At 37.9% G+C, this 27,822-nt stretch overlaps 1 protein-coding gene across 3 annotated transcripts in view; it reads right to left on the bottom strand.

The window, feature by feature from the left end:
- Nucleotides 1-27,822, bottom strand: part of GRM1 (glutamate metabotropic receptor 1) — a 460,907-nt gene that overhangs the window by 309,780 nt on the left and 123,305 nt on the right. For all 3 annotated transcript variants that reach the window (XM_033235141.1, XM_033235142.1, XM_033235143.1), the window contains exon 2: nucleotides 4,617-4,866. In XM_033235141.1, the coding sequence (XP_033091032.1) occupies nucleotides 4,617-4,866 (250 nt within the window). The remainder of the gene's footprint in view (nucleotides 1-4,616; nucleotides 4,867-27,822) is intronic.

Consider the following 27,822-nt stretch of genomic DNA (forward strand, 5'->3'; position numbering starts at 1 on the left):
GAAAAGAAGTTAAATGAATTATCCTTTAATGAATCATCATAGGAAATACTTAAAACTAAGCACAAAATAAAATAATGCAAAGAAATAAAGAATAACTAGAAATGTAAAATCATTTTCTCATGGGAGATACTTTAGCTGATTTTCCCAAAGAAGGTGACTCTAAACAATGAAATAAATCTCTGAAAGAGAGGGCAAGTTAAAAGGAAACTAAGATTAATGCCAATATCTCTTAAACAAAATAATCATGGTAAAGCTAGAACTCTTATCTCATGTTTTGTTTTGTTTTTCCATTACCCTACAAACTTACTAATTAATAGCAGAGATTCTGATGTTGCAGTCCCTAAGTTCAAACCCTAGCACTGGCACTGCAGCACTTTTTGACAAGTTACTGTATTCTATAAATTGAGAAGGGAATAATATTACTACCTATCTTATCACATTGTTGTGATAATTAACTGAGTTATGTGCAAAGTTCTTAGAACAGTGCTTACATATAGTAAGTCCTAAACAGGTATTATCAGAAGCAGGTGCATCATCAGCATCACAATCATTATTAAAATTATTATTATAAATATAGTGCACATAATTCTGAGAAGCATCTTAAATAAAGCTTTCATAGAGCCAAGAAGAAATTATTCTTTTGCATGATGATTAACTTGATTGTGATTAGTTAATTTGCTTAGTGAGAATACAATGCCAATTTGTTCAAAGTCAAAGTCTGATTCTCTCCTGGGTCTGCTGGCTATATTCCATAACCACAGATTTATCCTGATACTGACCAGCTTATTCTATGAATTCTGGTTTTAACAAAGTGGCTGGTGAGAAAATTGATCAGACCCAATTCATGAACAATATTAGACAAATCTATAAATACGTACTTATTGATCTTAGATTAGCCATATTTTCTTAATATATTATAAATTCTAGTACTGGGAAAATATTTAAAGATAATCTGGAGCCAAATATTTTATTTTTATAGAAAAAAATAGGCTACAAGACAAAAAGTTACTAAGTAAATAAGATCACGTAATTGCTCCATGGCATAGCTAGAGCTCTTAGCCCATGTTTTGTTTTGTTTGGTTTTTTCATTATCCCACATTTATTAAATATATGATATTTTTATTCTCTATGAGAGCTTCCTTTTTTAGAAGTCTATTTTTCTATTAGTATAGTTCATTATTCCATTCTAAGCAACTCATTCCAAGTGATCAAATATGGAGCTTTGAAGGCCTTTGTAATGACTTTGTTATGAAAGAAATAGGGGATCATTTTAAGGCATTAGGCATGTAAGGTAATGAGTGACATTACTTGACTTAATTTTTTAGAAGATCACTTTGCCTTATATGTTGAGACTAGATGGCCAAGAGGTCCAATTTTGAGGTTATCACGATAAGCCAAGTGAAAGATGATGGTGGCTTGGGCCAGGATGATAGCAGAGGAAGTGGTGACAAGTTGTCCACATCTGAATATGTTTTGATGGTACTGCCAAGAAGAGTTCTAGACACATTGCATGTGAAGTGTGAGAGAAAACATCAGACATGGAGACAAGGGCACGTAAATCTTCACTAAAAAAGTTCTCATTTTTTAAACCAAATCTCTCCTGCTGCTGTCTACACCATGATTTACTATCTTCACTTGTAAGGAAAGAAGTTCATGACACCTACACAATGTCCTCTTGTGACTCTGGCAGTAGCCAGAATCATACCATGTGTTACGAAATAAACCAAACAATGGCTTCTGATCTCAAAAATGTTCAACATTTGGTACATAAAAATCCCTTAGAAAGGGAGGGAAATATATTTGACAGCATTACTAATATAGCTAGAAGTTGCAGCTTGAGGTTAAACTGTAGCCATTCTGGACACGTCTGCTGAAATGAGGGAACCAAGCCCACCACATGTCCATTGACATGAGTGACAGAGCACCATTTAGGATAGAATCCATTCCCAACGAAAAGAGAGAATCAGCCACCTGAAGGGAAGACTAACTCTAAGGATGGTATCGTCTCATTACTTGGCTCTGTCCCCAGCTCAGCTCCTTATAAACTCATATCTGGATGTCAGGGAAGGGAGAGAAAACTGTGAACAAAAAAAATTTTAAAGGCTGCTTTCATCAAAATTCTCTAAGATGTGGGATTAAAAGCCAACACCATTTTGAGAGCCACTCATGGAAAGTAGCCCAGAAGAGCAGAGACACTTTCCTTTACTTGGCAAGGAGTATGGTATAGCTTAGTCATCTCAAGCATTCCATGCATCAGCGACCATAACTATTAGCACAGGAAGCAGTGTCCTCAGAAGTTCAGGTGTTCATTGCAACGATAGCTCCCTCGGATATGTCAGTGGAATCCAGCAGAGGTGGGGCATTTAAGAGGAATAAAAGAGGTAGACATCACATGTAGCTGACCTCTTCACAGACAAGCACATAAACAAACACATGTGAGACTCTCAGAAATACTTGTATGAGTTCAACTGCATTATTAGGAGGTAAAAAACAAAGAGCTAGAAAGACTTAAGTTGCCATTATCATTCTTGCCCAGCTCATAATGGTGACAGAATATATTTTTCACACTCCAATTACACATTGCACAATTTTGTGTAATTATGTTTCATAATTAGGTAGTCTATATGCCCTGAAGTTCACAGGTTTGCCACATCTGTTCAATATCTCCAGAACCCAGGTAGATAGCCATTTTTGAGGATATTATAAAAAGAATAAATTCTGCAAAACAGACTATTGTTGTTTTGTAAATTATAAATATGAGAATTTTTTAAAAACAAGCAACCTTTCTAAAAGCAGTCATGTTACAGAAGCAATGGAAAGGCCTGAATGTCTGTACATCCTTTTTCCTGGTGCATTTATTAAGAATATGACTCCATGTAACACTTCAAAAATACTGTTTACCTTCTTTTCACTCCTAAAAGAAATAACATTTCTTGTTTAAATACTCCTTAGAAGACCAGCTTTCTTATGAACATTTTATTGGCTTCCAAAAACTGCACCATGTTGAAGAAGCCAAGTTGACTCTGTGTGCCAGTGTGCCAATTTTGCTCACGTTTAATAATTATCTTAATCATGAATTACAATTTGACCTTGGCTCCACACCTCCTCATGCTTGGAGAGTATCTCTTTGTTTCTTTATTCATTTGTTTGTATTTCTATCCTACTTTCTTTTTTTTTTTGAGATGGAGTCTCACTCTGTCGCCCAGGCTGGAGTGCAGTGGCGCGATCTCTGCTCACTGCAAACTCCACCTCCCGGGTTCACGCCATTCTCCTGCCTCAGCCTCCTGAGTAGCTGGGATTACAGGCGCCCGCCACCACGCCTGGCTAATTTTTTTTTGTATTTTAGTAGAGATGAGGTTTCACCGTGTTAGCCAGGATGGTCTTGATCTCCTGACCTCATGATACACCCATCTCGGCCTCCCTCTATCCTACTTTCTTTTAAAAAGTCCCTGAAGTGTCCTATACCTCTAATTCCAGGTGATGGCAAAGTTAGTCTTATTAGAATTGCAATCATTATTATAAACACAAGGACAGAAGGGAAAGGTCCAGTAAGCATGTCCACACCAGTACTACCCAACTTCCAAGAGCAGAAGATCAGTGGTTGAGGCTCTTTAATGGGTATGATATGATTATAGTGTACCCAGAAGAGATGGAAAGAGACAAAGAGATCTGGAAGATAAGTGTGATAGGGTTGAAGATCAGTAAAGATCAGGTAAACTCAGTAGGTTCCTGGGGAAAATTGAGCAGTTTCTTTATGCAATATTAGAAGCTGGCAAATTAAACAATATATCTGTTAGGTCAAAAGCCCTATGAAAAATCCAGTGATGATTACCATCTATTGCCAAACCAGTACACATGATTTAGAAAGAGAATAGAAATTTTGGGACCCACCACCAGCAATTCCAGAAATCACATGCAGAAAGCATCAAAATTAGCTATCTCATAAATGGGACAAGATATATTATAAAATTCCACAGTTCCGTTGCATATCTTCACTTGTCTTTAGCCAACTCTGTAAATTTCAAATCTTAATACATATTTTCCATTTTCACTGCTGTTCTTTATCCACTGATATCTCAATAAGATGCTCATGTTTAGGAGGTAGGAAGACATAAGCATCAGCTTGGGTGTGGAGAAAGCAAGTGAAACGAATAATTCTCTAGATCAAGACATATTCTGCCAAAAAGCTTTCCATCTTTTTTCTTTTTTTTGAAACAGTCTCAATATCTTGTTATATGCTGCTCTGCTCTTGGTTTTCTTTCTTTCCTTTTTTTTTTTTTTTTTTTTTTTTAACAAAAAAGGCTACAATGCAGTGGCACCAATCATAGCTCACAGTAACCTCAAACTCCTGGGCTTAACCAGTCCTCCCTCCTGAGCCTTGTTCTTCTGTTGTCTAGCAGGAAGATGCCAGTATTCACATTATCAGTGAGATCCAGAACTAATGTTCAGCTCAGCACTGCACGTCTCTCCCACTTTGGAGTTATCAAGTCTAGTTTTGTGAAAGTAAGCATATGTGTTTCAAAGTGTATGTGTGTGTGCGTGTGCGTGTGTGTGTGTGTGTGAGAGAGAGAGAGAGAGAGAGAGAGAGAGAGAAAGAGAAAGAGAGAGAGACTTACCTTCCAATGAGTGAGAACTCGCCCACGACACCAAGGCGCCGCATGGCGCTCAGGAGTCCTCGCACTGTCATGCCTTCACAGAAGCAGACCACCACTCTGGCCTTGGGAAGCCTCTCTCGGAGTTTGCGCAAGAGTCGATCAAAGCTCTTCTCCCCAGCATTGCTGTAGATTTTGTCAGAATGGGCAATGCAGAGGCCTTCCTGGGCAGCCAACTCTTTGAAAGCGTCCATTCCGCTCTCCCCGTAATTCCCTGTCCAGAAACAATCAGCAGATGTTCAAGACAACTGTGGCAACAACACTACTTACAAAATGGAATAACAAGTTGTTAGTCATAGGAATGCCAAATAATTTGTAAATATGACTGAGACTGAAGGAAGATCTGGATGGATTAAAGAGAGTAATCAAATGTAACTAGACAATCAACTGTGTGGAAATAATGAGAGACAAGCTGAGCTAGGGAACCTATAATGAGACATGTTTTATAAAATGAAGGATTGCTGCCCTACTTTACAATCATTGTTAATAGTTCTTGTCCCAGATTTTAACCACGTAGGAAAGATCAGTGCATTGGACTAGGGAGGTCAAAGAAACACAAAGAGAAGGCCTCTTCATCTGAGGACTTGCTTCAGCTGGCTGCCAGGTTAACAAGCAGCCACTCTTGGTGACATAAAGCCCTGCAACATTTCCACAAAGAATGAGTAAGCAAAATAAATGGAACACCGGGCCAGGCCAGAGATCAGCAGACCAGAAACAGCTAGTTATAGGGCCTTGTCAGAATTCACCATCCTCTGACAAAGTGATGGGATTATGAGAGGTTTGTGTCTTATATTATGATTTTTGTTTTATAGCATTCTTACAATAAAATACACTTTAAAAAACTGAAAACTCATAGAAACCAATGAGATAAATATCACACTTTACAAGTTCCCTGTCTCTCTATTCCACTGATACTTTAGCTCCCATTTTATGAGCCTCTGTGTCTCTATTCCTCTCCCAAAGTTTGGGGATTTTCATATGCATGTGGATGATAGATCTGATACCATGTCCTCACAGTTTCTCAAACTCTCCCCTTCCACTGATGTTTCCTGTAACCAACACAGGTCCAGGGTCACACTTTTGACCTTGTTATCACAGATGTTTCTAATATCTCTGAATGTGGATGTCAAACATCCGTCTCTGCTACCTCATGTTATCATACAAACTCATATATTCTACTACCCCTTCCACAGCACTTCTTCAACCTCATCAACATTTCAAATCCATTAACCTTCCTATTTTTTCTTTCTATCCTCCCTCTCGTTTCCTTCTTAGCCCAGCTTAGATTTCATAGTCTACCTCTTAATTGCTTCTTGCAAATTCCTTAACTCATTTGTGTTTTCCTGACATTAATGCTCGTTAAACCCAACCATCTGCCTATTCCATGTCTACACCTGAGCACCTAAATATGACTAAAAAAGACTCATGACCTTGCTGAATGGTTTTATTTAAAATTCGTGAGCACACATACCAAAAGGGATATTCAATAGCACAAGGAAATTATACTACATAACAAATTATTTCATTAATTATTAAATATTAAATATTTCATTAATTATTTCATCCATACTCTTCTCTCTCCAAATTTCCAAACCACCAAAACCATTCCCACTCCCCATTTCAACTTGGTCATCATTTCATAGTTCAATAAGAACATAGAAACAATCTATCAAAAACTACTTTTGCTTCCCACTACAACATCTATAAACATTTCTTCACTGCCATGTATATTATCTATCAAACTTTCTGTTGTAAATTTGAAGTGTGTCTACTCTAGGTTAGAGCCAACCCCTGCTCACGGACTCTAGATCCCATCACTTTTTGTCTATTCAAGGAGTTTCTCCTACAATTGTTCTCTCTCTTGGATAATCAGTTTATCCCTCCTATCAGTGTCAATCAAAAAGAAAAATACCCCTGACCTCATTGTCCCTCTTGAGTTACTGATTCATTGCTCTTGTTTATAGTAACAATAGTTGCTTAGGTCAATGTATTTGCTTCTTCCATTCTTTCCTTTTTAGCATTTTTTTCTCTTTTTCTTAGTTGACATCTAATTGATATATAAAAACCGTACACGTTTAATGTATACCTCTTGATGAGTTTGGACATAGGCATACCCATCACCTCAGAATCTTCTGTTATCAAAAACTTCTCTTGTCAAGATCAGCAATAATCTCCCTGTTTCCATATCTTGTGATCTGTTGTCTTCATCTTCATCAACCACCCAGTTGCAGTCAACAGTTGGCCATGCCCTCCTGGAAACATTTTATTCTCTTTATTTCTGTGATGCAACCTTCTCCTGTTTTCCTCACTTCACTGGTCACTCCTCAGTATGTTTGTTGGATGTTCCTTCTCTGCTCCAATTGTCATACCAGGACTCAATCATGAGAAATTTTGTCTTTTTCATCTATACTCTCATCATAAGTACTTCCACTCTGTCGCATGCATTCAAATGATATTTGAATGCCACTGTTGAATCCCAAATATTGATCTTCAGACTGAACTGCCCCTGGGATCAAAAGATTGGTTTACTTAATTGCTTAGCCAATGGTATCCATTTATAGACACTTTAACATATCTGAAATAAAATTATTTCCTTCTCTACCTTGCAAATCTACTTCTTCCAGACATCTATTAGTACATGATGCCATTACCCACCAAGTTGTGCAATAACAAAATTTGAGAACTACTTTTATTTCTGTCTTTTCTCACATTCCAGAACCATTCCTGTAGCCCTTATCTCTAGAACATTCCTAATCCTTTCTCTTTCCTCTATTTCAGCCTCTGCCATTGTAAACTGTGTCTTAGGTTAGGTTATTCAAACACAGAGCCTAATATGAAGATTCTTATTCAAGTAATTTATTGAGGAAGAGAAGACAAAGAGAAGCAGGGAGGAACAGTAGGAGGCAGCTAAGCAGAAACATCATTTAAGCTAAAGAATAGCTTCAGGCTGACAACACAATAAAGTGCTAGAGGACATTATACTAGAGACTTAACCCCACCTCCAGGCAAGGGATCCCCTTGTTGGTCAATCATTGGCTAAGGTCCACAAGAAGGAAGACCAGGTACCACCTCCTAGGAAGCAGGCAACTGGGACTGATAGAAGCCTACTTTCTTTTTTATTTATTTGTTTATTTATTTATTTATTTTATTTTTCTCACTCTGTTGTTCAGTCTGATATGCAGTGGCATGATCTCAGCTCACTGCAACCTCTGCCCCCCTGGGTTCAAGCAGTTCTCCTGTCTCAGCCTCCTGAGCAGCAGGGACTACAGACATGTGCCACTGCGCCTGGTTAATTTTCGTATTTTTAGTAGAGACAGGGTTTCTCCACATTGGTCAGGCTGGCCTTGAACTCCTGACCTCAGGTGATCAGCCTGCCTCAGCCTCTCAAAGTGCTGGGATTACAGGCATGAGCCACAGTGCCTGGCCGAGAGAAGCCTACTTTTATGGTCACTAGGAGACTGGCACACCCAGCAGGTAAAGGAAACCTGGGTGGGCCAAGTATAGTATCCTCTACACCAAGTAAATATCAGCTCTTACCTAGACAAGTGCTGTAGGCTTCTGATTGGCCTCCCTGCATCCATTCTTGTTCTCAGTGATTGATTTCACGCCTAGCAACCAGAGTAATCTGTTAAGGTATAAATCCGATTTTGTCACTCCTTTACAGAAAGCTCCACTTGCATCCCAACATGCTTGGAATAAAATGGAAACTCCGTCCCCTGGACTACCAGGCTGTGCATGGGGTTCTCCATAAGGCTGGAGAAGGTGACGGAGGGAAAGTGGGAAGAGATGAGGCTGGAGAAATTGGAAGGTTCATTCCAGCAACCTTTTGTCCTTTTCTGTTGGCAGAATACCCCAAGCTCATGCATGCTATTTCCATCACCTGAAAAGATGCTCTTCTACTGAGTGATCTTATCAGTAATATCATGAAAGAAATATCACCTCCTTTGAAAAGTCTTTCTTGATCAGTTAGCTTAAAGCAACCTCTAAGTAAATCCTGGGCATTCCCCATGCTTTTATCTCAGTATAGTCATGTGTCACTTTACCACAGGGATATGTTCTGAGAAATGTGTTGTTAGGCGATTTTGTCATTGTACAAACATTATAGTGTGCTTCCACAAACATAGATGGCATAAGCTACTATACACCTATGGTATATCGAATAGCCTATTGTTCCCAGGCTACAAACCTGAACAGCATGATACTGTACTGAATACTGTAGGCAACTGTAACACAATGGTAAGTATTTGTGTATCTAAACATAGAGAAAGTACAATAGAAGTACCATATTATAATCTATGGGACCACTATCATATATGGGTGGCCCATTGTTTCCCAAAATGCCATTATATGGTGTCTGACTGTACATATTGTTGATCTTTTTGTTTATTTTTCTTTTTTCCCTAGAATGTAATCTCCATGAGAAAATATTCTTATGGCTTTTTCAATGATGTACTCATGATAGTTCTAGATGCTTAAATGCACAGCAAAGGTGCATTTGTTGTATCAGCCCAATAGAAAAATGGGCAAAAGTTATAAACAAAAGCAATTTAAACAAAATAAGTAAAAGTGAGTAACAGGCATATGAAACAAATCACTGAACCGTATTTGTTATCAATAGAGTACCTTTAAAATGAAACATTCTTTTTTCACCTATTAGAATGCTAGAAGTTCAAAGATTAATAAGATTCAGTGTTGGCACAGTATAAGTATATACACTGTTGGTCAAAGTAGTTCTAACTTTTGGTACACAATTTGGCAGTAGTTTTCAAATTTTTTAAAGATAAATATCAGGTAAATGCAGCAATTATTTAAGAAAATAATTATAAAAATATGACAGTAGTCAGAAAAGACTTGGAACTTAAATGTCAACATCTGTAAAAGTTTCACGAGCATTGTAATTAAATCTAATAAGATGTTCCTGTATTTTTTAAAAGAAGCTTTCTTATTTCCTGTTTTATAAGATTAAATGATCAAATTAATGCATTTTTCTCTTAATTCAACCACCTTCAGTGACCTAATTCAGCCCAGTGAAGCCCAAAAGAAGCATTAACACATTACAAAATCCTTAGCTCCAAAGACTGTGGAAACGTGTCACGACTCAAAAGACACGCATTGACTGATAACAAGGAAGAAAACCACACACAGCAGGCCAGCGAATGCCTTATTCATCTGCACAAGAGGGCATGAGGAAGGAAGTCAGATGCTACTTTCTCACAATAAATGCAGGTTCAGGAATCTGCAAGGTAAATAGGCATCACTAGCAGACTCTCTCAGCACAAGTCACTGTCAGCCTGTCAGAAGATTGTGTTACAAGGAGAGTGAGTTTACTGCAGGGTGCCCACCCTTGGACTTCAATAAAAGATGATTTCGCTCCTTTTTGAAAACACATGCAGGTTAAACGAACAAGAATGCTCTTTGCATTCGACTAAGAAAATCCTTGTGTTTTAAACCTAATAAAGACCCTTAGGCATATTCAGAAAAACAGATCAGCTTACAGACAAGGAAACTGAGGCACAGAGAGGTGAAATATCTCACCAATGGGCACGAAGCTTATTGATATGAGAACTGGAACAGCCCTGTTGTGACTCTTAGTAGCACTCTTATTTCTCTTAGTAGCAAAAAGCAATTAAACATGTATTTTTCATAATCTAAAATGTCTGGATGAGTTAACTGGTTTCATGAAATGTTTGTCCCAATTTCTTTATTTATATGTTCTTGTTTGAATAACAATTCTTTTTGTTGTTGTTGTTGTTGTTGTTCAACTTTTAAGTTCAGGGTTGCGTATGCAGGATAGGCAGGTTTGTTACATAGGTAAACGCTTTCCTTGGTGGTTTGCTGCGCAGATCAACCCATCACCTTGGGATTAAGCCCAGCATCCATTATCTGTTCTTCCAGATGCTCTCCCTCCCTGCACCACTTCCCATGACAGGCCCTAGTGTGTGCTGTTCCCCAGCATATGTCCATATGTTCTCATCTGAACAGCAATTCTTAACTATACATATTGATAGAGAGCTGAGTATTATGCATTAGACTATGTTTAAACTCCCCATTTTGCTCATGATACATAAAAGGCTTCAAACTTACATATAAATTTCCATGAGTGCAACACTAATGTAGAAAGAACTTGCCCTTTTGTCAATCTTTATACTTTAAAAATTGCATTTGTACACATTATCTTATTTGATTCTCAAAACAACCTTGTTATACTCATCATATTGGTAACAGTGTTAGATGCAAAGAGCGTACAAACTGAAAAGGAAACCACCTCCCATTGAGCTTAACATTCTATTACTTTCATTTACTAAAAACATAACTAATGGCATGACAAGGACAACTACAAGTATCTAATAGAGGTGCTATGGGTTAAGAATCAGGAAAACTGTCTAAAGAAAGTGTCACTTGTTCTGAGTCTTAAAATATAAGCAGATTCTCCATAAATGGAAAGAAACTAGGAGACATGTGCTCTTTGGCTATCTACCAGGTCATGAGCAAGCAATGTCAAGTCGAAGATAATACTCTCAGCCACAGGCCCACCCTCTGCCTTCCCCCAACCCCATTCTGCCACTCAGGCCTCTCCCTGCCTTTGCTGGTTTGAAGAATGTATCTAGATAATTTTCTGTGTCTAGTATCTGTGGCACTGAAAGAAAGTTGTGAATATATAAGAAGGTGACCTATAATAAAACACTTAAGAAATAAAACGGCTATGTAATTGTAAACACTCAGGGCTGGTAGAGAGCTGCATATTTTCTTTGGATTAGCAAATATTTTATTGAACTCTTAGCCTGAAAAATTACCTGTGTGCTGCCCTTTAAGAGTTGCCAAGAAATGTTAGACACTGACTCTCCCTTCAATTTGATGAAAATTTACTATATGTCTGGCACTGGGATAAACACCTAAGTATTTCATGTATTCATCATAATAACTCCATATAGAAGTTATAACCCCTCTTTTACAAGTGAGAATGCGGAAGCTCAAAGAAGTTAAGTAACTTGCCCAAAGGGACATGGTGGTGGATCTAGGATCTTAACTTGAAAATTCTTGCTCATAACCACCATTTTGTACTGCTTCCTCCATGGACTTACAGTATAGGTGTGAAGGCATGACACAAGCACACAAAATACAGCAGCGGTACTGAGACATATATGCTACATGAAAAATAGAAAATACCATCATCCTAGATTTTAGGATGGGAGAGCAGAGATAATCAGAGAACACTTCTTCAGAAAAGTGAGAAGGAAAATAGGCTTAATGCCAAGCAAGGCATTGGCATTCAGGGTGAATGGGAGTGAATGTGAATCCATAGAAGGTATTTTTAGAGTCAGTAAGTAGAGAGGACGGAGCAGAAGTGAACCTTCATGATTTACAGAATGACACTCTGTCTAAAGATCTTTATTGAGGCCTCTGGCATACCCTTACAAGATTGCAACATGGTAATGTGCTATATGTTGCTGCATTGTAGAAGATTTGATAACAGACTTTATCACTGTTTAGATCCTGCCTAAAACCTAGAGAGTACGAGAGAAAGGGAAGAGCAGCGTCTGACAAAGTCCATAACATATACAATTTAATATGCTGAAAAATCTTCATTTTATCTTAGTTATGTGACAACAGTATTTGCAGAGTGTAGGTTACATCAGATATGCTCTAAAACTAACTTCTAAACAGAACTGATGGGATATTTATGAAGGAGAACACATGGAGCTTACAAAGAAATCCTATTATTTGAATAATCATGAAAGTACTTTAAAATAATAGAAGTGGATATTATTGTTTATACTAGGTAAAGTTAAGATAGGCACTGAAAATGGGGGTAAAATGAGATCTCAGGAGAGATGGCTACAACTCTGAGTTCTTTAAACTATGTATGATTTTGAAAAGTCAGACAATAATTATCCAACTGGAAAAGCAGAAATTTATTCATAAAAATTGATTTATAGTAACTTGGTGGCTAAGTTTCATTGAGCCATGAAATAGATTGTGTTGCATTTCATAATCACCTCTGTGAACTACCATCATGGCAAAAAAAGTAAGCACTGAAAACTAGGCTTTATATTGATTTTTTTCCACTCCTAAAATATTGAGGATATATTCAAGAAACAATCTGAGCTCCATTTGGTGGCTCAAGTAACATTTCAGACATCATGTAGCACTTAGTTCAAATCCTGTTATTGCATCTTCAAATACTTTCTTGGTCAAACAACTGAATTCAACATTGTTCGTTCTTGCATATTTACACGTCAGTTACACCAGGAGAAACATTCATGTAGAGAAAATATGTAGATATTTGTTTGTACACTTTCACTAAAAAAGAAATGATTTCACTTCGGAGAATCTGCCATCTTATACTCTAGACACTCTCAATTCCTAGGTTATTCCACGTAGTCTCTCTCATTCTCCTGTGATGATGAATCCGTTCCTGGTCTGGACTCTTAGGTCACAGATAATTCCCTGTCATCTGCCTGTCAACCAACTACTTTGCCTCCTAGGACATCTTGGACAAACAAGAGAATGTCCAATTTAAAAAATATTTCTGGGAAAGTCTTTATTTCTCCTTCATATTTGAAGTATAATTTCACTGGGATGAATGGATAGAGAAAATGTAGTGTGGTTGTGTGTGTGTGTGTTTGTTTATACAGGAATATTATTCAGCACACATACATAGGAATATTATTCAGCCATTAAAAAGTGAAACCTGTCATTTGCAACAACATGGATTGAACTGGAGGACATTATGTTAACTTTAACAGGAATGCAAAAACAAGTATTGCATATTCTCACTCATTTGTGGGAGCTAAATGTTAAATCTCATGGAGCTAGAGTAGAAGGATGGTGACAAGAAGTTGGGAGTGGTAGTGGGGAGAGAAGATACAGAGAGTTTGGTTAACAAACACAAAAATACAGTTCGATAAAATGAATATCTACTATTTAGTAGCACCATAGGGTGACTGTAGTTAACAAAAATTATTGTATATTTCAAAATAACTAGAAGAGTAAAATTGGAATCTTCCTAACAAAGAAATGATCAATGGTTGAAGTGATGAATATCCCAAGTACTCAGATTTGAACACTACACATTGTACGACTGTGTCAAAATATCACATGTACCCCATAAATATGGGCAACTATTATGTATCCAAAAATAAAAATAAAAAATTTTAAAAATAAATATTAAAATGTAAAACAAAAATAATAATTTTTGTGGATAAAATTGATTTCACAGCACCTTCTGGAAAACTATTATAATACTCAACATCTATAACTATTAGGAAATTCTTCTTTGTTAACTGAATTTCTTATGATAAAATCTAAATTTGTTTGTTTCCTCTTTATTTTCAGTGCAGACAGATGTCAGCTGGTTTAAATTCTTTTTTTTTTTTTTTTTTTTTTTTTTTGAGACGGAGTCTCGCTCTGTCACCCAGGCTGGAGTGCTGTGGCCGGATCTCAGCTCACTGCAAGCTCCGCCTCCCGGGTTCACGCCATTCTCCTGCCTCAGCCTCCCTAGTAGCTGGGACTACAGGCGCCGCCACCTTGCCCAGCTAGTTTTTTGTAGTTTTTAGTAGAGACGGGGTTTCACCGTGTTAGCCAGGATGGTCTCGATCTCCTGACCTCGTGATCCGCCCGTCTCGGCCTCCCAAAGTGCTGGGATTACAGGCTTGAGCCACCGCGCCCGGCCGGTTTAAATTCTTTTTTAGGGAGAGGGGAGGTGGTCCTTCTCGAAATCATAATTCAGATTTCTCTTCTCCCAGCAGAGAAACAACCCCTATTACTTTCACTTTTCCTGGTAGCCTTCGAATTTGTTTGGTTCTGCTCTGCCACTTAACACCTAGAAAATGTTATGGAATTCCTGGCTCCATCCAAACATCTGCTGAGTCCTCTAACACAGTCAGCATGATGGGTTTGGTCAGTCAGAGGTGAGTGAATCATCACCTGTCCTGGTGTTCCCAGGTGGTGGCATGTAAGGAAATTTATATTCAAGGTCAGTGAAGGAACTGCCTCACACAGGGCAATCAAAGAGAACAAGAGAATCTTACAAGCAATTTTCTAGCCTCACCTCTGTTCCCACATTGGCAGGCACAAGTATAGCACCCCCAAGTAGAAGAAGGAGATTTACTACTAATTGGGTGTTTTCTTTAGCTAATAGGATAGAGGTTAAGTAATCTTTGTCCTCTTGTTTCACTGTGTTCTCAGCATCGTGTTCCCATCGTGCCTTACAGCTAAATGATTGAGAGGATGAGACTTGAAGGCAAATCAATCTGGTTTGAATCCTGCATCCTCAATAAAGACCTGGATAACCCTAAAGTATTTTCTTCTCTAACTTTTGGTCCCTTTAGTGTAAAATGGAGGTAATAATGGACATCTGAAAAACACATCATGGTGTATAAGAATGCTTGTGATTTTTGCACATTAATTTTGTATCCTGAGACCTTGCTGAAGTTGCTTATCAGCTTAAGGAGATTTTGGGCTGAGACAATGGGGTTTTCTAAATATACAATATGTCATCTGCAAACAGGGACAATTTGACTTCTTTTCCTAACTGAATACTCTTTCTTTCTTTCTCTTGCCTGATTGCCCTAGCCAGAACTTCCAACACTATGTTGAATAAGAGTGGTAAGAGAGCATCCCTGTCTTGTGCCAGTTTTCAAAACGAATGATTCCAGTTTTTGCCCATTCAGTATGATATTGGCTGTGGGTTTGTCATAAATAGCTCTTATTATTTTGAGATACGTTCCATCAATACTGAATTTATTGAGAGTTTTTAGCATGAAGGGCTGTTGAATTTTGTCAAAGGCCTTTTCTGCATCTATTGAGATAATCATGTGGTTGTTGTCTTTGGTTCTGTTTATATGCTGGATTACGTTTATTGATTTGCATATATTGAACCAGCCTTGCATCCCAGGGATGAAGCCCACTTGATCATGGTGGATAAGCTTTTTGATGTGCTGCTGGATTCGGTTTGCCAGTATTTTATTGAGGATTTTTGCATCAATGTTCATCAGCGATATTGGTCTAAAATTCTCTTTTTTTGTTGTGTCTCTGTCAGCCTTTGGTATCAGGATGATGTTGGCCTCATAAAAAGAGTTAGGGAGGATTCCCTCTTTTTCCATTGATTCGAATAGTTTCAGAAGGAATGGTACCAACTCCTCCTTGTATCTCTGGTAGAATTTGGCTGTGAATCCGTCTGGTCCTGGACTATTTTTGGTTGGTAGACTATTAATTATTGCCTCAATTTCAGAGCCTGCTATTTGGTCTCTTCAGGGACTCAATTTCTTCCTGGTTTAGTCTTGGGCGAGTGTAAGTGTCCAGGAAATTATCCATTTCTTCTAGGTTTTCTAGTTTATTTGCACAGAGGCGTTTATAGTATTCTCTGATGGTAGTTTGTATGTCTGTGGGGTTGGTGGTGATATCCCCTTTATCATTTTGTATTGTGTCTATTTGATTCTTCTCTCTTTTCTTCTTTATTAGTCTTGCTAGTGGTCTATCAATTTTGTTGATCTTTTCAAAAAACCAGCTCCTGGATTCATTGATTTTTTTGGAGGGTTTTTTGTGTCTCTATCTCCTTCAGTTCTGCTCTGATCTTAGTTATTTCTTGCCTTCTGCTAGTTTTTGAATGTGTTTGTTCTTGCTTCTCTAGTTCTTTTAATTGTGACGTTAGGGTGTCAATTTTAGATCTTTCCTGCTTTCTGTTGTGGGCATTTAGTGCTATAAACTTCCCTCTACACACTGCTTTAAATGTGTCCCAGAGATTCTGGTATGTTGTATCTTTGTTCTCATTGGTTTCAAAGAACATCTTTATTTCTGCCTTCATTTCGTTATGTACCCAGTAGTCATTCAGGAGCAGATTGCAGACAAACAGAGAGCCAAATCATGAATGAACTCCCATTCACAATAGGTTCAAAGAGAATACAATACCTAGGAATCCAACTTACAAGGGATGTGAAGGACCTCTTCAAGGAGAACTACAAACCACTGCTCAGTGAAATAAAAGAGGACACAAACAAATGGAAGAGCATACCATGCTCATGGATAGGAAGAATCAATATTGTGAAAATGGCCATACTGCCCAAGGTAATGTATAGATTCAATGCCATCCCCATTAAGCTACCAATGACTTTCTTCACAGAATTGGAAAAACACTGCTTTAAAGTTAATATGGAACCAAAAAAGAGCCCGCATTGCCAAGACAATCCTAAGCCAAAAGAACAAAGCTGGAGGCATCATGTTACCAGACTTCAAACTATACTACAAGGCTACAGTAACCAAAACAGCATGGTACTGATACCAAAACAGAGATATAGACCAATGGAACAGAACAGAGTCCTCAGAAATAATACCATACATCTACAGCCATCTGATCTTTGACAAACCTGAGAAAAACAAGAAATGGGGAAAGTATTCCCTATTTAATAAATGGTGCCGGGAAAATTGGCTAACCATAAGTAGAAAGCTGAAACTGGATCCTTTCCTTACTCCTTATACGAAAATCAATTCAAGATGGATTAGAGACTTAAATGTTAGAACTAATACCATAAAAACCCTAGAAGAAAACCTGGTAATACCATTCAGGACATAGGCATGGGCAAGGACTTCATGTCTAAAACAAAAAAGCAATGGCAACAAAAGCCAAAATTGACAAATAGGATCTAATTAAACTAAAGAACTTCTGCACAGCAAAAGAAACTAGCATCAGATGAACAGGCAACCCATAGAATGGGAGAAAATTTTTGCAATCTACTCATCTGACAAAGGACTGATATCCAGAATCTATAAAGAGCTCAATCAAATTTATAAGACAAAAACAAACAACCTCATCAAAAAGTGGGCAAAGGATATGAACAGACACTCTCAAAAGAAGACATTCATACAGCCAACAGACACATGAAAAAATGCTCATCATCACTCACCATTAGGGAAATGCAAATCAAAACCATAATGAGATACCATCTCACACTAGTTAGAATGGCAATCATTAAAAAATCAGGAAACAACAGGTGTTGCAGAGGATGTGGAGAAATAGGAACACTTACACTGTTGGTGGGACTGTAAACTAGTTCAACAATTGTGAAAAACAGTGTAGTGATTCCTCAAGGATCTAGAACTAGAAATACCATTTGACCCAGCCATCCCATTACTGGGGATATACCCAAAGGATTATAAGTCATGCTGCTATAAAGACACATGCATACGTATGCTTATTGCAGCACTATTCACAATAGCAAAGACTTGGAGTCAACCCAAATGTCCATCAGTGACAGATTGGATTAAGAAAATGTGGCACATATACACCACGGAATGCAGCCATAAAAAGGATGAGTTCATGTTCTTGTAGGGACATGGATGCAGCTGGAAACCATCATTCTCAGCAAACTATCACAAGAACAGAAAACCAAATACTGCATGTTCTCACTCATAGGTGGGAATTGAACAATGAGAACACTTGGACACAGGAAGGGGAGCATCACACACTGGGTCCTATTGTGGGGAGGGGGTGGGGGGAGGGATAACATTAGGAGATATACCTACTGTAAATGACGAGTTAATGGGTGCAGCACACCAACATGGCAATGCATACATATGTGACAAACCTGCATGTTGTGCACATGTACCCTAGAACTTAAAGTATAATAATAAAAAAAAACTCATCATGATTATCAAATTATATGTGATAATGACTTTAAATTTCCCAGAACAAAGAAAAGTGCAGGGAATATTTTCCATGTCTTTCTACAGCTGTAGAATCTAAAAGTGGACACAAGGCTTTAGCAGTGACCCAACAGCTTTAGCTTTATGCCCATGTTCCTATTTATAAAACCCAAGCTCATGATGATTTCTTTACTGCAGTGCTTCACTGTCCACTCATAGTCACCTTGTGTCCAGGTTGTCCCTATAGTTTTTCTGCCACACTTGCACAAAGAAAGTCCTCTTTTTTTTTTATTTTGGGGCTTCTAGTGTTTAGGTTTAATAAATGCATTGCAAGTCTACATTTATCTATGTCCAGCCTCTGTCATTAAGTCTTCTTTAAGTTGCAAACACTCATGCCTCGTTGTATCCATTTTAGAGCTTCATACAATGACCCACTTCATTGATTCTCTAACTTCAGTTAGCTATTTATGAAATGGAGAAAGAAGTTAAGAGAAGGCAAAATCTAAGTGGTATAAAAATACAAACGGAGATCATCATTCTTGGGGAAAAAAACCCAGCATTTCCCACTCTGGTTTCCATGTGCAAGAAACAGGTTCACAGAAGCAATTCTATCTCACTTGTCTGCTATCCTTACCTATGTGGTACTGGTATATAATCAAAAGCAGGTAGGTTGTATATAGCAACAACAAGTTCAGAAAACGTACCTCCAAATTACACACACACACACACACACCACACACACACGCGCACACACACAAAAGAACTATATATGTGTTTGTTAATGATAATAACCAGTGTTGGCAAGAGTTGCTGTTAACGGTGTAATAAATTTTTCTCATCTTTTTGGTAAAATTTGGTAATATTAATATCAATGCTATGAAGTATGTTAAATTATGTTTATATCCTTTGACTCAGAAAATAATTTCATTATCCACCAAGTTTCCGTCATAAAAATTATCACAGCACATGCTGGAAATAATAACAAAAACAGAAAGCAATTTGTGTCCAACAACAGGAAGTTGGTATGTATTTATAAAAATAATACATGCAACCATTTTCAAGGATGATATAAAATTGTATTTAATATCAGGGAAAATATTTATGTCATATTTTTAAGTGTCAACATGGTTTAAAATAGAACATAAATATAAATCCAATTTTTTAAAAAATATATCAATACCTTTACATATATAGAGAAGAACAAACACAAAAATGTTGACAATAGTTTTATTTAGATGACAGAATTATATGTAATTGTGTTTTCATATTTTTAATATTTTTGGTTTCTAAGTTATCTATAATAATCAGGTATTAGTTTGTTAATATAAACAAGTTTGAAATAAAAATACATAGGGATGAAAACTGAATGCCATGCCAAGCACAGCTATTACAGGATATTTGGGAAATTTTTCCAGAAGGGAATTGAACCACTTATAATGCCTACATAACAATTTTTCTTCCTGAAGGAAATAAGAAATCCTAATGTTGTACTGACTGCCCTTAAGTAAAGTTGTCCATAGGCTATATGCCACTTTCTGTGATATCTACATTCTTAGATTAAAAGACCATGTGTAATACATACAGATTTCTTGATAGAAATCCTGAAATCTGATGTGAGAGCCCTAATTTACTAAAAAAGCAATTTGTCTCTTTTTTTTCTTTTTCTTTTTTTTTTAAGTTAAAGACTCAATGATACTGAGCTTGGGAGATGTAGATTTATTGATCTACTGAGACTCTGCCTTAAGAAAAAATATACAGGACTCAGGACACCCTCTCTGTTTGATGTAAATTTCCTACAAGGGCTAGGCTGCAGGCCTAGTCACTTCTTCTCCAACACAAGGAAGCACTTCAGCTTGAGGATAAGATGGCTGTCTCATAGAGGACTTCCCTTTAGGCAAAGGGCTAGAAGCAGAGAGAATAATTATTTTTAATAAGAAATAATGTGGATAAGACCTGTTTCACCAGCTTCTGTGTCTTGGTATTCTGAATATTCTGTCTCACTAAAGTTAAAAGAAATTAAAGTATGACTTTGTCCAGGGAGGATAAGAAACACAAATGCCTTGTGATTCTAAAACGGTGGTATAATGTGAACACTAGCATTTATGGAGACCTTACGTCTTAATTATTATCTTTCATCTTTACCACAACTTCGTCGCCTTATTTGTCATAATTCTCTCCATTTACAGAGGAAACTGAGGACTAGAGAACTTAAGTAACTTGTCCAAATACTGTCAGAGCTGGGATTTGAATTCAGATGTGCCTGACTCTAAAGCCTATGGCTCTTAATTACTTACCTACAACACGTTCTATGTTTCAGACTCTGGTAGTTTTCTATACATTATCTATTCCCCTGTTCTTCTTTAACAAAAAAAATACCCACTTTTGTTTGGAGTAACTGGGCATAGCCAAAAACACCTACCTGCCCAGATGCCCTGGTAGCCAGAGAAGCAAAGTGACCCAGTTCCAGGCAATGAGATTTAAGCAGAAGTTGTCAAGTGAAACTTCTGGGAACTTTTTGAAAAAGTCAGATGGCAGATGGTCTGCTTCTTAAGCCTTTTGTCTCTTCTTTTTTTAGCCAGTAAATGGACTTGAGCCTGGAGGTGTAGCAGCCATGTGGTAACAATGAAGGGTCAAATATGAAGACTGTATTACTCTGTTTTCTGTTGCTTATAAAATAATACCAGAAACTGGGTAGGTTATAGAGAAAAGGAACTTATTTCTTAAAGTATGGAGTCTGAGAAGTCCAAGGTCTACGGTGAGCATCTTGTGAGAGTCTCCTTACTGGTGGACTCATGTACAGCACTCCAGTGTCCCAAAGTTGGCACAGGGCATCACATGGTAAGTAATTTGCATGTCCTCATGTGCTAAAATACTGGCTCAGGCTTAATCTATTCATAGGGGCAGGCTTAATCTATTCATGAGGGCAGACCCTCTTAATCCAATCACCTCTTAAAGGCTCTACTTCTCAATACTGCCACATTGGGGATTAAGTTTCAACATAGTTTCAGAGGGGATGTTCATATAACAACATTCCACCATGATCCCCAAAACTCAGGTCCTTCGCAAATACCTTCACTCCAGTCCCATCAACCCAAAGTCTTAATTCATTCCAACACCAACTCAAAAGTCCAAAGTCTAGAATTTCATCTGAGAACATGCGAAATCAAAGCAGGTTATCTAGTTTCAAAATACAACGGTAGGTCGGGTGCGGTGGCTCACACCTGTAATTCCAGCACTTTGAGAGTCTGAGGCGGGCAGATCACGAGGTCAGGAGATCGATATCTTCTTGGCTAACACGGTGAAACTCCGTCTCTACTGAAAATACAAAATTATTTAGTCGGGCATAGTGGCAGGTGCCCGTAGTCCCAGCTACTTGGGAGGTTGAGGCAGAAGAATGGCGTGAACCTGGGAGGTGGAGCTTGCAGTGAGCAGAGATCACGCCCCTGCACTACAGCCTGGGTGACAGAACGAGACAAAATGTACATGTTGAAGTTTTAAACCCCAATGTAGCTGTATTTACTGATTGGGCCTAAAAGGAGGTAATTAAGGTTAAATAATGTCATAAGGGTGGGGCCCTGATCCAATAAGATTAGAAGCCTTCTAAGAAGAGACACCAAAGGGCTCACACTCTTTATGTGCAGAAACCAAGTATGTGAGAACCTGTGAGGGCACAGCAAGTGGTACCCATCTGCAAGCCAGGAAGAGAGCTCTCACCAGACACCAGATTTGCTGGAAACTTGATCTTGGACTCCCCAGGCTCCATAACAGTGAGAAAATATATTTCTATGGTTTAAGCCTCCTAGTCTGTAATCATTTTGTCATGGTAGCCCAAGTAGGCTAATACAATAAGAAATTTCACAATAAAATTTTCAGAATGAGAACCAGGAGTCTTGATTGCCTCTAACTAGTTATGACCTTGAGCTGGGTATCATTCTGTCTTCTTTATTCATGTACAAAATACAGGTCTTGTACTAGGAAATCTCTAAGGTTTCTTATAGCATAAGCATTTGGTGATTCTAGAGCAATATGAATCAGCACTCTTTCATAATCTGTAGCCTCATGTCAAAACATTTTTCATATTCTCAGTATTCAAAGTAAGCACCTGCTTAGGAGATTTTTTTCAACAGCTTTTTTCTTTCCCAATCTGATTTATTTTACAAATGTATTACTGTAGGGGAGGAGAAAGCATTTGTTGTGCAACCACTTAAAATTTATCTTGCCTGCAGATTCATTTTTGCCAATATTCATTTTTAGGTATGCAGTCACTGAAAAACAGGGAACAAGGTACTGCCCTGCAGAAACAGCCAACATGTGATAAAACAAGGCCACTTCCAGAATAAGCTCATTAGGTGAGCCTGAACTAACAGAAAGACATACTGCCCAGCATCATTGGACTGACATTCATCAGGATCCAGCTGTTCTGTTATCCCTCCAAGTAGCTGCTTGTAGCCACCTTATGCTCAGTGGAATCAATTAAACCCTATTACTAAGCTCTCAGTCTCCTCCTATTTAACCCCATGTTTTATAAGTATTTTACATCATCAGTAGAAAATAGCATTTAGCTAAGTCAAAATAGATTTTACCCAGGGTCAAAAGGAAATTAGGGTATGGAGGAAAAGTTTCCTTTAATTCAAAGAACATGAGGACCTCTTGCAGTCAAGGTAATGCAGTTAGAAGTCCTTGGAGAAACCATTGCCTTGAAGGTAAAGACCCAGTCCTGGAGGATTCATTATCTGCTGACTAAAGAGCCCTTGGGCCCTGAATAATCAGTAGTGCTAGCAAGGTAGTGTACATCATGGGCCTTGGGTGAGACTGAGGTGTGCTGGCTTTGGGTGTGACCCAGCACATTTACAGACGTGGTAGCTATGGTGGGAGACTCCTTTCCTTGAGAAAAGCAGAGAGAAAAGTGAAGACGACATTGTGTTGCAGCCTAAGTATCAGCTTGGCCACAGTGGGTTAGAGTAACAAGCAGGCTTGCAGGGTCATCGATTCTAGGCCTTGGTTCTTGGGTGGCATTTCTCAACCTTCCCTGCATGAGAAGAGAGCCCATTGCCCTGAAAGGGTGAATCTCAGGCCTGACAGCATTCACCACAAGTTGACTGAAGAGCTGTATGGCTTGAGTGAACATAGGCAGTAGCCTGGCAGTACTCCCTGCAGGCCTGTGGTGGTGGTCCATAGGGAGAAACTCCTCTGCTTGTGGAAAGGGAAGGTAGGGTGGGAAAGACTTTGTCTTATGGCTTGGGTGCCAGCGCAGCTGGAGTAGACTACAGAACAAGGTAAATTCCTAAGGTTTCTGACTGCAGGTCCTGCCTCCTAGATGGCATCTCTGCACCCACCCAGGCCTAGGGGAACTCATCAACCTGAAGGGAAGGACATAAGCCTGACTTGCTTTGTCATCTACCGATGGTGAGCCCAGCAAACATAGGCAGTAGCCAAGAAGTAGTTAGAGTGGGTCTTGTGTGAGTTCCACACTACTGTGCTGGCTTCAGGTCTGACCCAGCACAGTTGCAGTGGTGGTGGCCACAGGAGTGCTTGTGTCACCTCTCCCACAGCTCCAGGCAGCTCAGCATAGAAAGAGAGGCTCTATTTGTTTGGGAGAAAGTAAGGGAAGATAAAAAGAGTTTCTTACCGGTAATCAGAGAATTCTTCCAGATCTTATTCAAGACGAACAAGATGGTACTTCTTGTGAGGTGGTACTTATACGAGAGCTACAATGTTACTGGGCATGAGGTGTCCTCTACTGCAGACATGGCTGCAATGACCAAAAATGTAGATAACAACACCCAAGTCCCTTTGAATACCTGGAAAGCCTTCCTAAGAAAGACAGGGACAAATAAGCCAAGACCATGAAGACTGTATTATCTAACTCTTCAATATCCAGCCACTGACAAAAATCCATAGGCATTAAGAATATCCAGGAAAACATAACCTCACCAAATGAACTAAATAAGGCATCAGGAATCCATCCTGGAGAGACAGAAATATGTGACCTTTTGGACAGAGAATTCCGAATAGCTGTTTTGAGGAAATTCAATGCAATTCAGGGTAACATAGAGTAGAAATTCAAAATCCTATCAGACAAATTTAACAAACTGATTGAAATAATTAAAAAGTATCAAGCAGAAATTCGAGTTGAAAACTGCGATTGACATGCCAAAGAATGCATCAGAGTCTCTTAATAGCAGAACTGATCAAGCAGAGGAAAGAATTTATTAGCTTGAAGACAGATTATTTGAAAACACATGGTCAGAGGAGACAAATAAAAAACAATGAACCATGCCTAGAAGATCTAGAAAATAGTCTCAAAAAGACAAATCTAAGAGTTTTGGGCCTTAAAGAGGAGATGGAGAAAGAGATAGGGGTAGAAAGTTTATTCACAGGGATAATATCAGAGAACTTCCCAAACTGAGAGAAAGATATTAACATTCAAGCACAAGAAAGTTATAGAACACTAAGCAGATTTAACCCAAAGAAGACTACTTCAAGGGATTTAATAACCAAATTCCCAAAGGTCAAGGACAAAAAAAAGTCTTAAAAGCTGCAAGAGGAAAAAAACTAATAACATACAATGGAGTTCCAAATATGTCTGGCAGCAGACTTTTCAGTGGAAACATTACAAGCCAGGAAAGAGTGTCATGACATATTTAAAGTGCAGGATGAAAAAAATATTTTACTCTGGAATAATAATATATTCAGTGAACATATCCTTCACACATGAAGAAAAAATAAAAACTTTCTTAGACAAACATAAGCTGAGAGATTTCATCAACACCAGACATGTCCTACAAGCAATGCTAAAGGGAGTCCTTCAATCTGAAAGAAAACAAAATTAGTGAGTAATACAAAATCATCTGAAGGTACAAAGCTCACTAGTAGGTACCTGCTAGTGTACCTACTAGCAGGTACACAGAAAAACATAGACTATTGTAGCACTGTAATGGTGGTGTGTAAACTACTCATGTCTTAGCTAGAAAGACTAAAAGATGAATTAATCAAAATTAATAACTACAACTTTTCAAAACATAAATGATACAATAAGATATAAATAGAAACAACAAAAAGTCAAAAAGGTTTTAAATTTCTGTTAAAAAGAAGTTTAAAAACTTTTTCAACGAAAAGGTAAAAAGCAGACAAAAGTTGAAGTGTAGAGCTTTTATTAGCTTTCTCTTGTTTGCTAGTTAATGTATTTATGCAATCAGTGTTAAGTTTTCATCAGTTTAAAATAATGGGTTACAAGATATTATTTGGAAGCCTCATGGTAACCTCAAATCAAAAAACATATAACAGGCTGGGTATAGTGGTTCATGCCTATAATCCCAGCATTTTGGGAGGCTGAGTTGGGTAGATCACGTGAAGCCATGAGTTCAAGACTAGCCTGGCAATCATGGGGAAACCCCATCTCTAGTAACAACACAAAAATTAGCCAGGTATGGTGGTGCATGCCTGTAATTCCAGCTACTTGGGTGGCTAAGGTACAAGAACCACCTGAGCCCAGGTGTCAGAGGTTGCAGTGAGTTGAGATCATGCACTGCACTCCAGCCTGGGCAACAGTGTGAGACTCTGTCTCAAAAATAATAGTAATAATAATAATAATAATACAGATACAAAAAATAAAAAGCAAGAAATTAAAATATACCACTAGAGAAAAATCACCTTCACTAAAAGGTAGACAGGAAGGAAGGAAGGAAGGAAGGAAGGAAAGAGGGAAGGAAGGAGAAAGAAAAAGAAAGAAAGAAAGAAAGAAAGAAAGAAAAGAAAGAAAGAAAGAAAGAAAAAGAAAGAAAGAAAGAAAGAAAGAAAGAAAGAGAAAGAAAGAGAAAAAAAGAAAAGAAAAAGAGAGGAGAGGAGAGGAGAGGAAAGGAAAGAAGGGAATGGAAGGGAAGGGGAGAGGAGGTGAAGGGAGGGGATAGGAGGGGAGGGGAGGGGAGGGGAGGGGAGGGAAGAGAGGGAAGAGAAGGGGAGGAGAGGACAGGGGAGGGGAGGGGAGGGAAGAGAGGGAAGAGAAGGGGAGGAGAGGACAGGGGAGGGGAGGGGAGAGGAGGGGAGGGAAGGGAACAAAGCAACCAGAAAACAAGTAACAAAATGGCAGGAGTAGGTTTTTAATTATCAATAATAACATTAAATGACTAAACACTCCAATCAAAAGATATGAAATGATTGAAAGGATTAAAATAAATAAGACCCAATGACCTATTGCCTATGAGAAATACACTTCACCCATAAAGACACACACAGACTAAAAATAAAGGGATGAAAAATGATATTGCATGCAAATGAGAGACATAAAAGAGCAGAAATAGATATATCAGACAAAATAGATTTCAAGACAAAAACGATAAAAAGAGACAAGGATCATTATATAGTAAAAAAGTGGTCAATTCACCAAGAGGATATAACAATTGTAATTATATATGGACCCAACACTGGAGCACCCAGATATATAAAGCAAATGTTATTAGAGCTAAAGAGAGAGATTGATTCCAGTACAATAATAACTAGAGACTTCAACCCTGTGCTTTCAGCATTTGACAGATCATCCATACAGAAAATCAACACAGAAACATCAGACCTAATCTTTACTATAGATCAAATGGACGTAATAGATATTTACAGGACGTTTTATCCAATGGCTCCAGAATGCATATTCTTCTCAGCACATGGATAATTCTCAAGGATAGACCACATGTTAGGCCACAAAACAAATCTTAAATAATTCAAAAAAATTGTAATTGTATCAAGTATCTTCTTTGACCATAATGAAATAAAACTAGAACTCAAGAGGAATTTTGAAAACTATGTAAAATGGAAACTAAACAGTATGCTCCTGAATGACCAGTGGGTCGATAAAGAAATTAAGAAGAAAATTGAAAATTTTCTCGAAACAAATGATAGTGGAAACACAACATACCAAAACCTATAGGATACAACAAAAGCAGTATTAAGAGGAAACTTTAGCACTGTAAATGTCTACATTAAAAAAAAAAAAAAAAACAAGAAACACTTCAAATAAAAAACCTAAGTATGCATCTTAAAGAACTAGAAAACAAGAGCAAATCAAACTGCAAATTAGTAGAAGAAAATAATAAAGATCAGAGCAAAAATAAATGAAATTAAAACAAAGGAAACAATACAAAGGATCAATAAAATAAAAAGTCAGTTTTTTGAAAAAAGATAGACAAACCGTTAGACATACTAAAAAAAAGGAGATAAGACTCAAATAAAATCAGAGATTAAAAAGGATCATTAGGAGGTACTGTAAGCAACTATATGCCAACAGTTGGACAGCCTAGAAGAAATGAATAAATTCCTAGACACATACAACCTACCAAGACTGAACCAGGAAGAAATCCCAAACCTGAACAGGCCAATAACAAGTATGGTCAAAATTGTAATAAAACATTTCCCAGAAAACTAAAGCCGGGGAGTTGATGGCTTTGCTGCTGAATTTTACCAAACACTTAAATAACTAATACCCATCCTACTCAAACTAATCAAAAAAAAAAAAAAAAATAGAAGAGGGAACACTTCA

The sequence above is a fragment of the Trachypithecus francoisi genome, unplaced genomic scaffold (assembly GCF_009764315.1).
Source record: "Trachypithecus francoisi isolate TF-2019V2 unplaced genomic scaffold, Tfra_2.0 Lachesis_group15, whole genome shotgun sequence".
NCBI lineage: Eukaryota > Metazoa > Chordata > Mammalia > Primates > Cercopithecidae > Trachypithecus > Trachypithecus francoisi.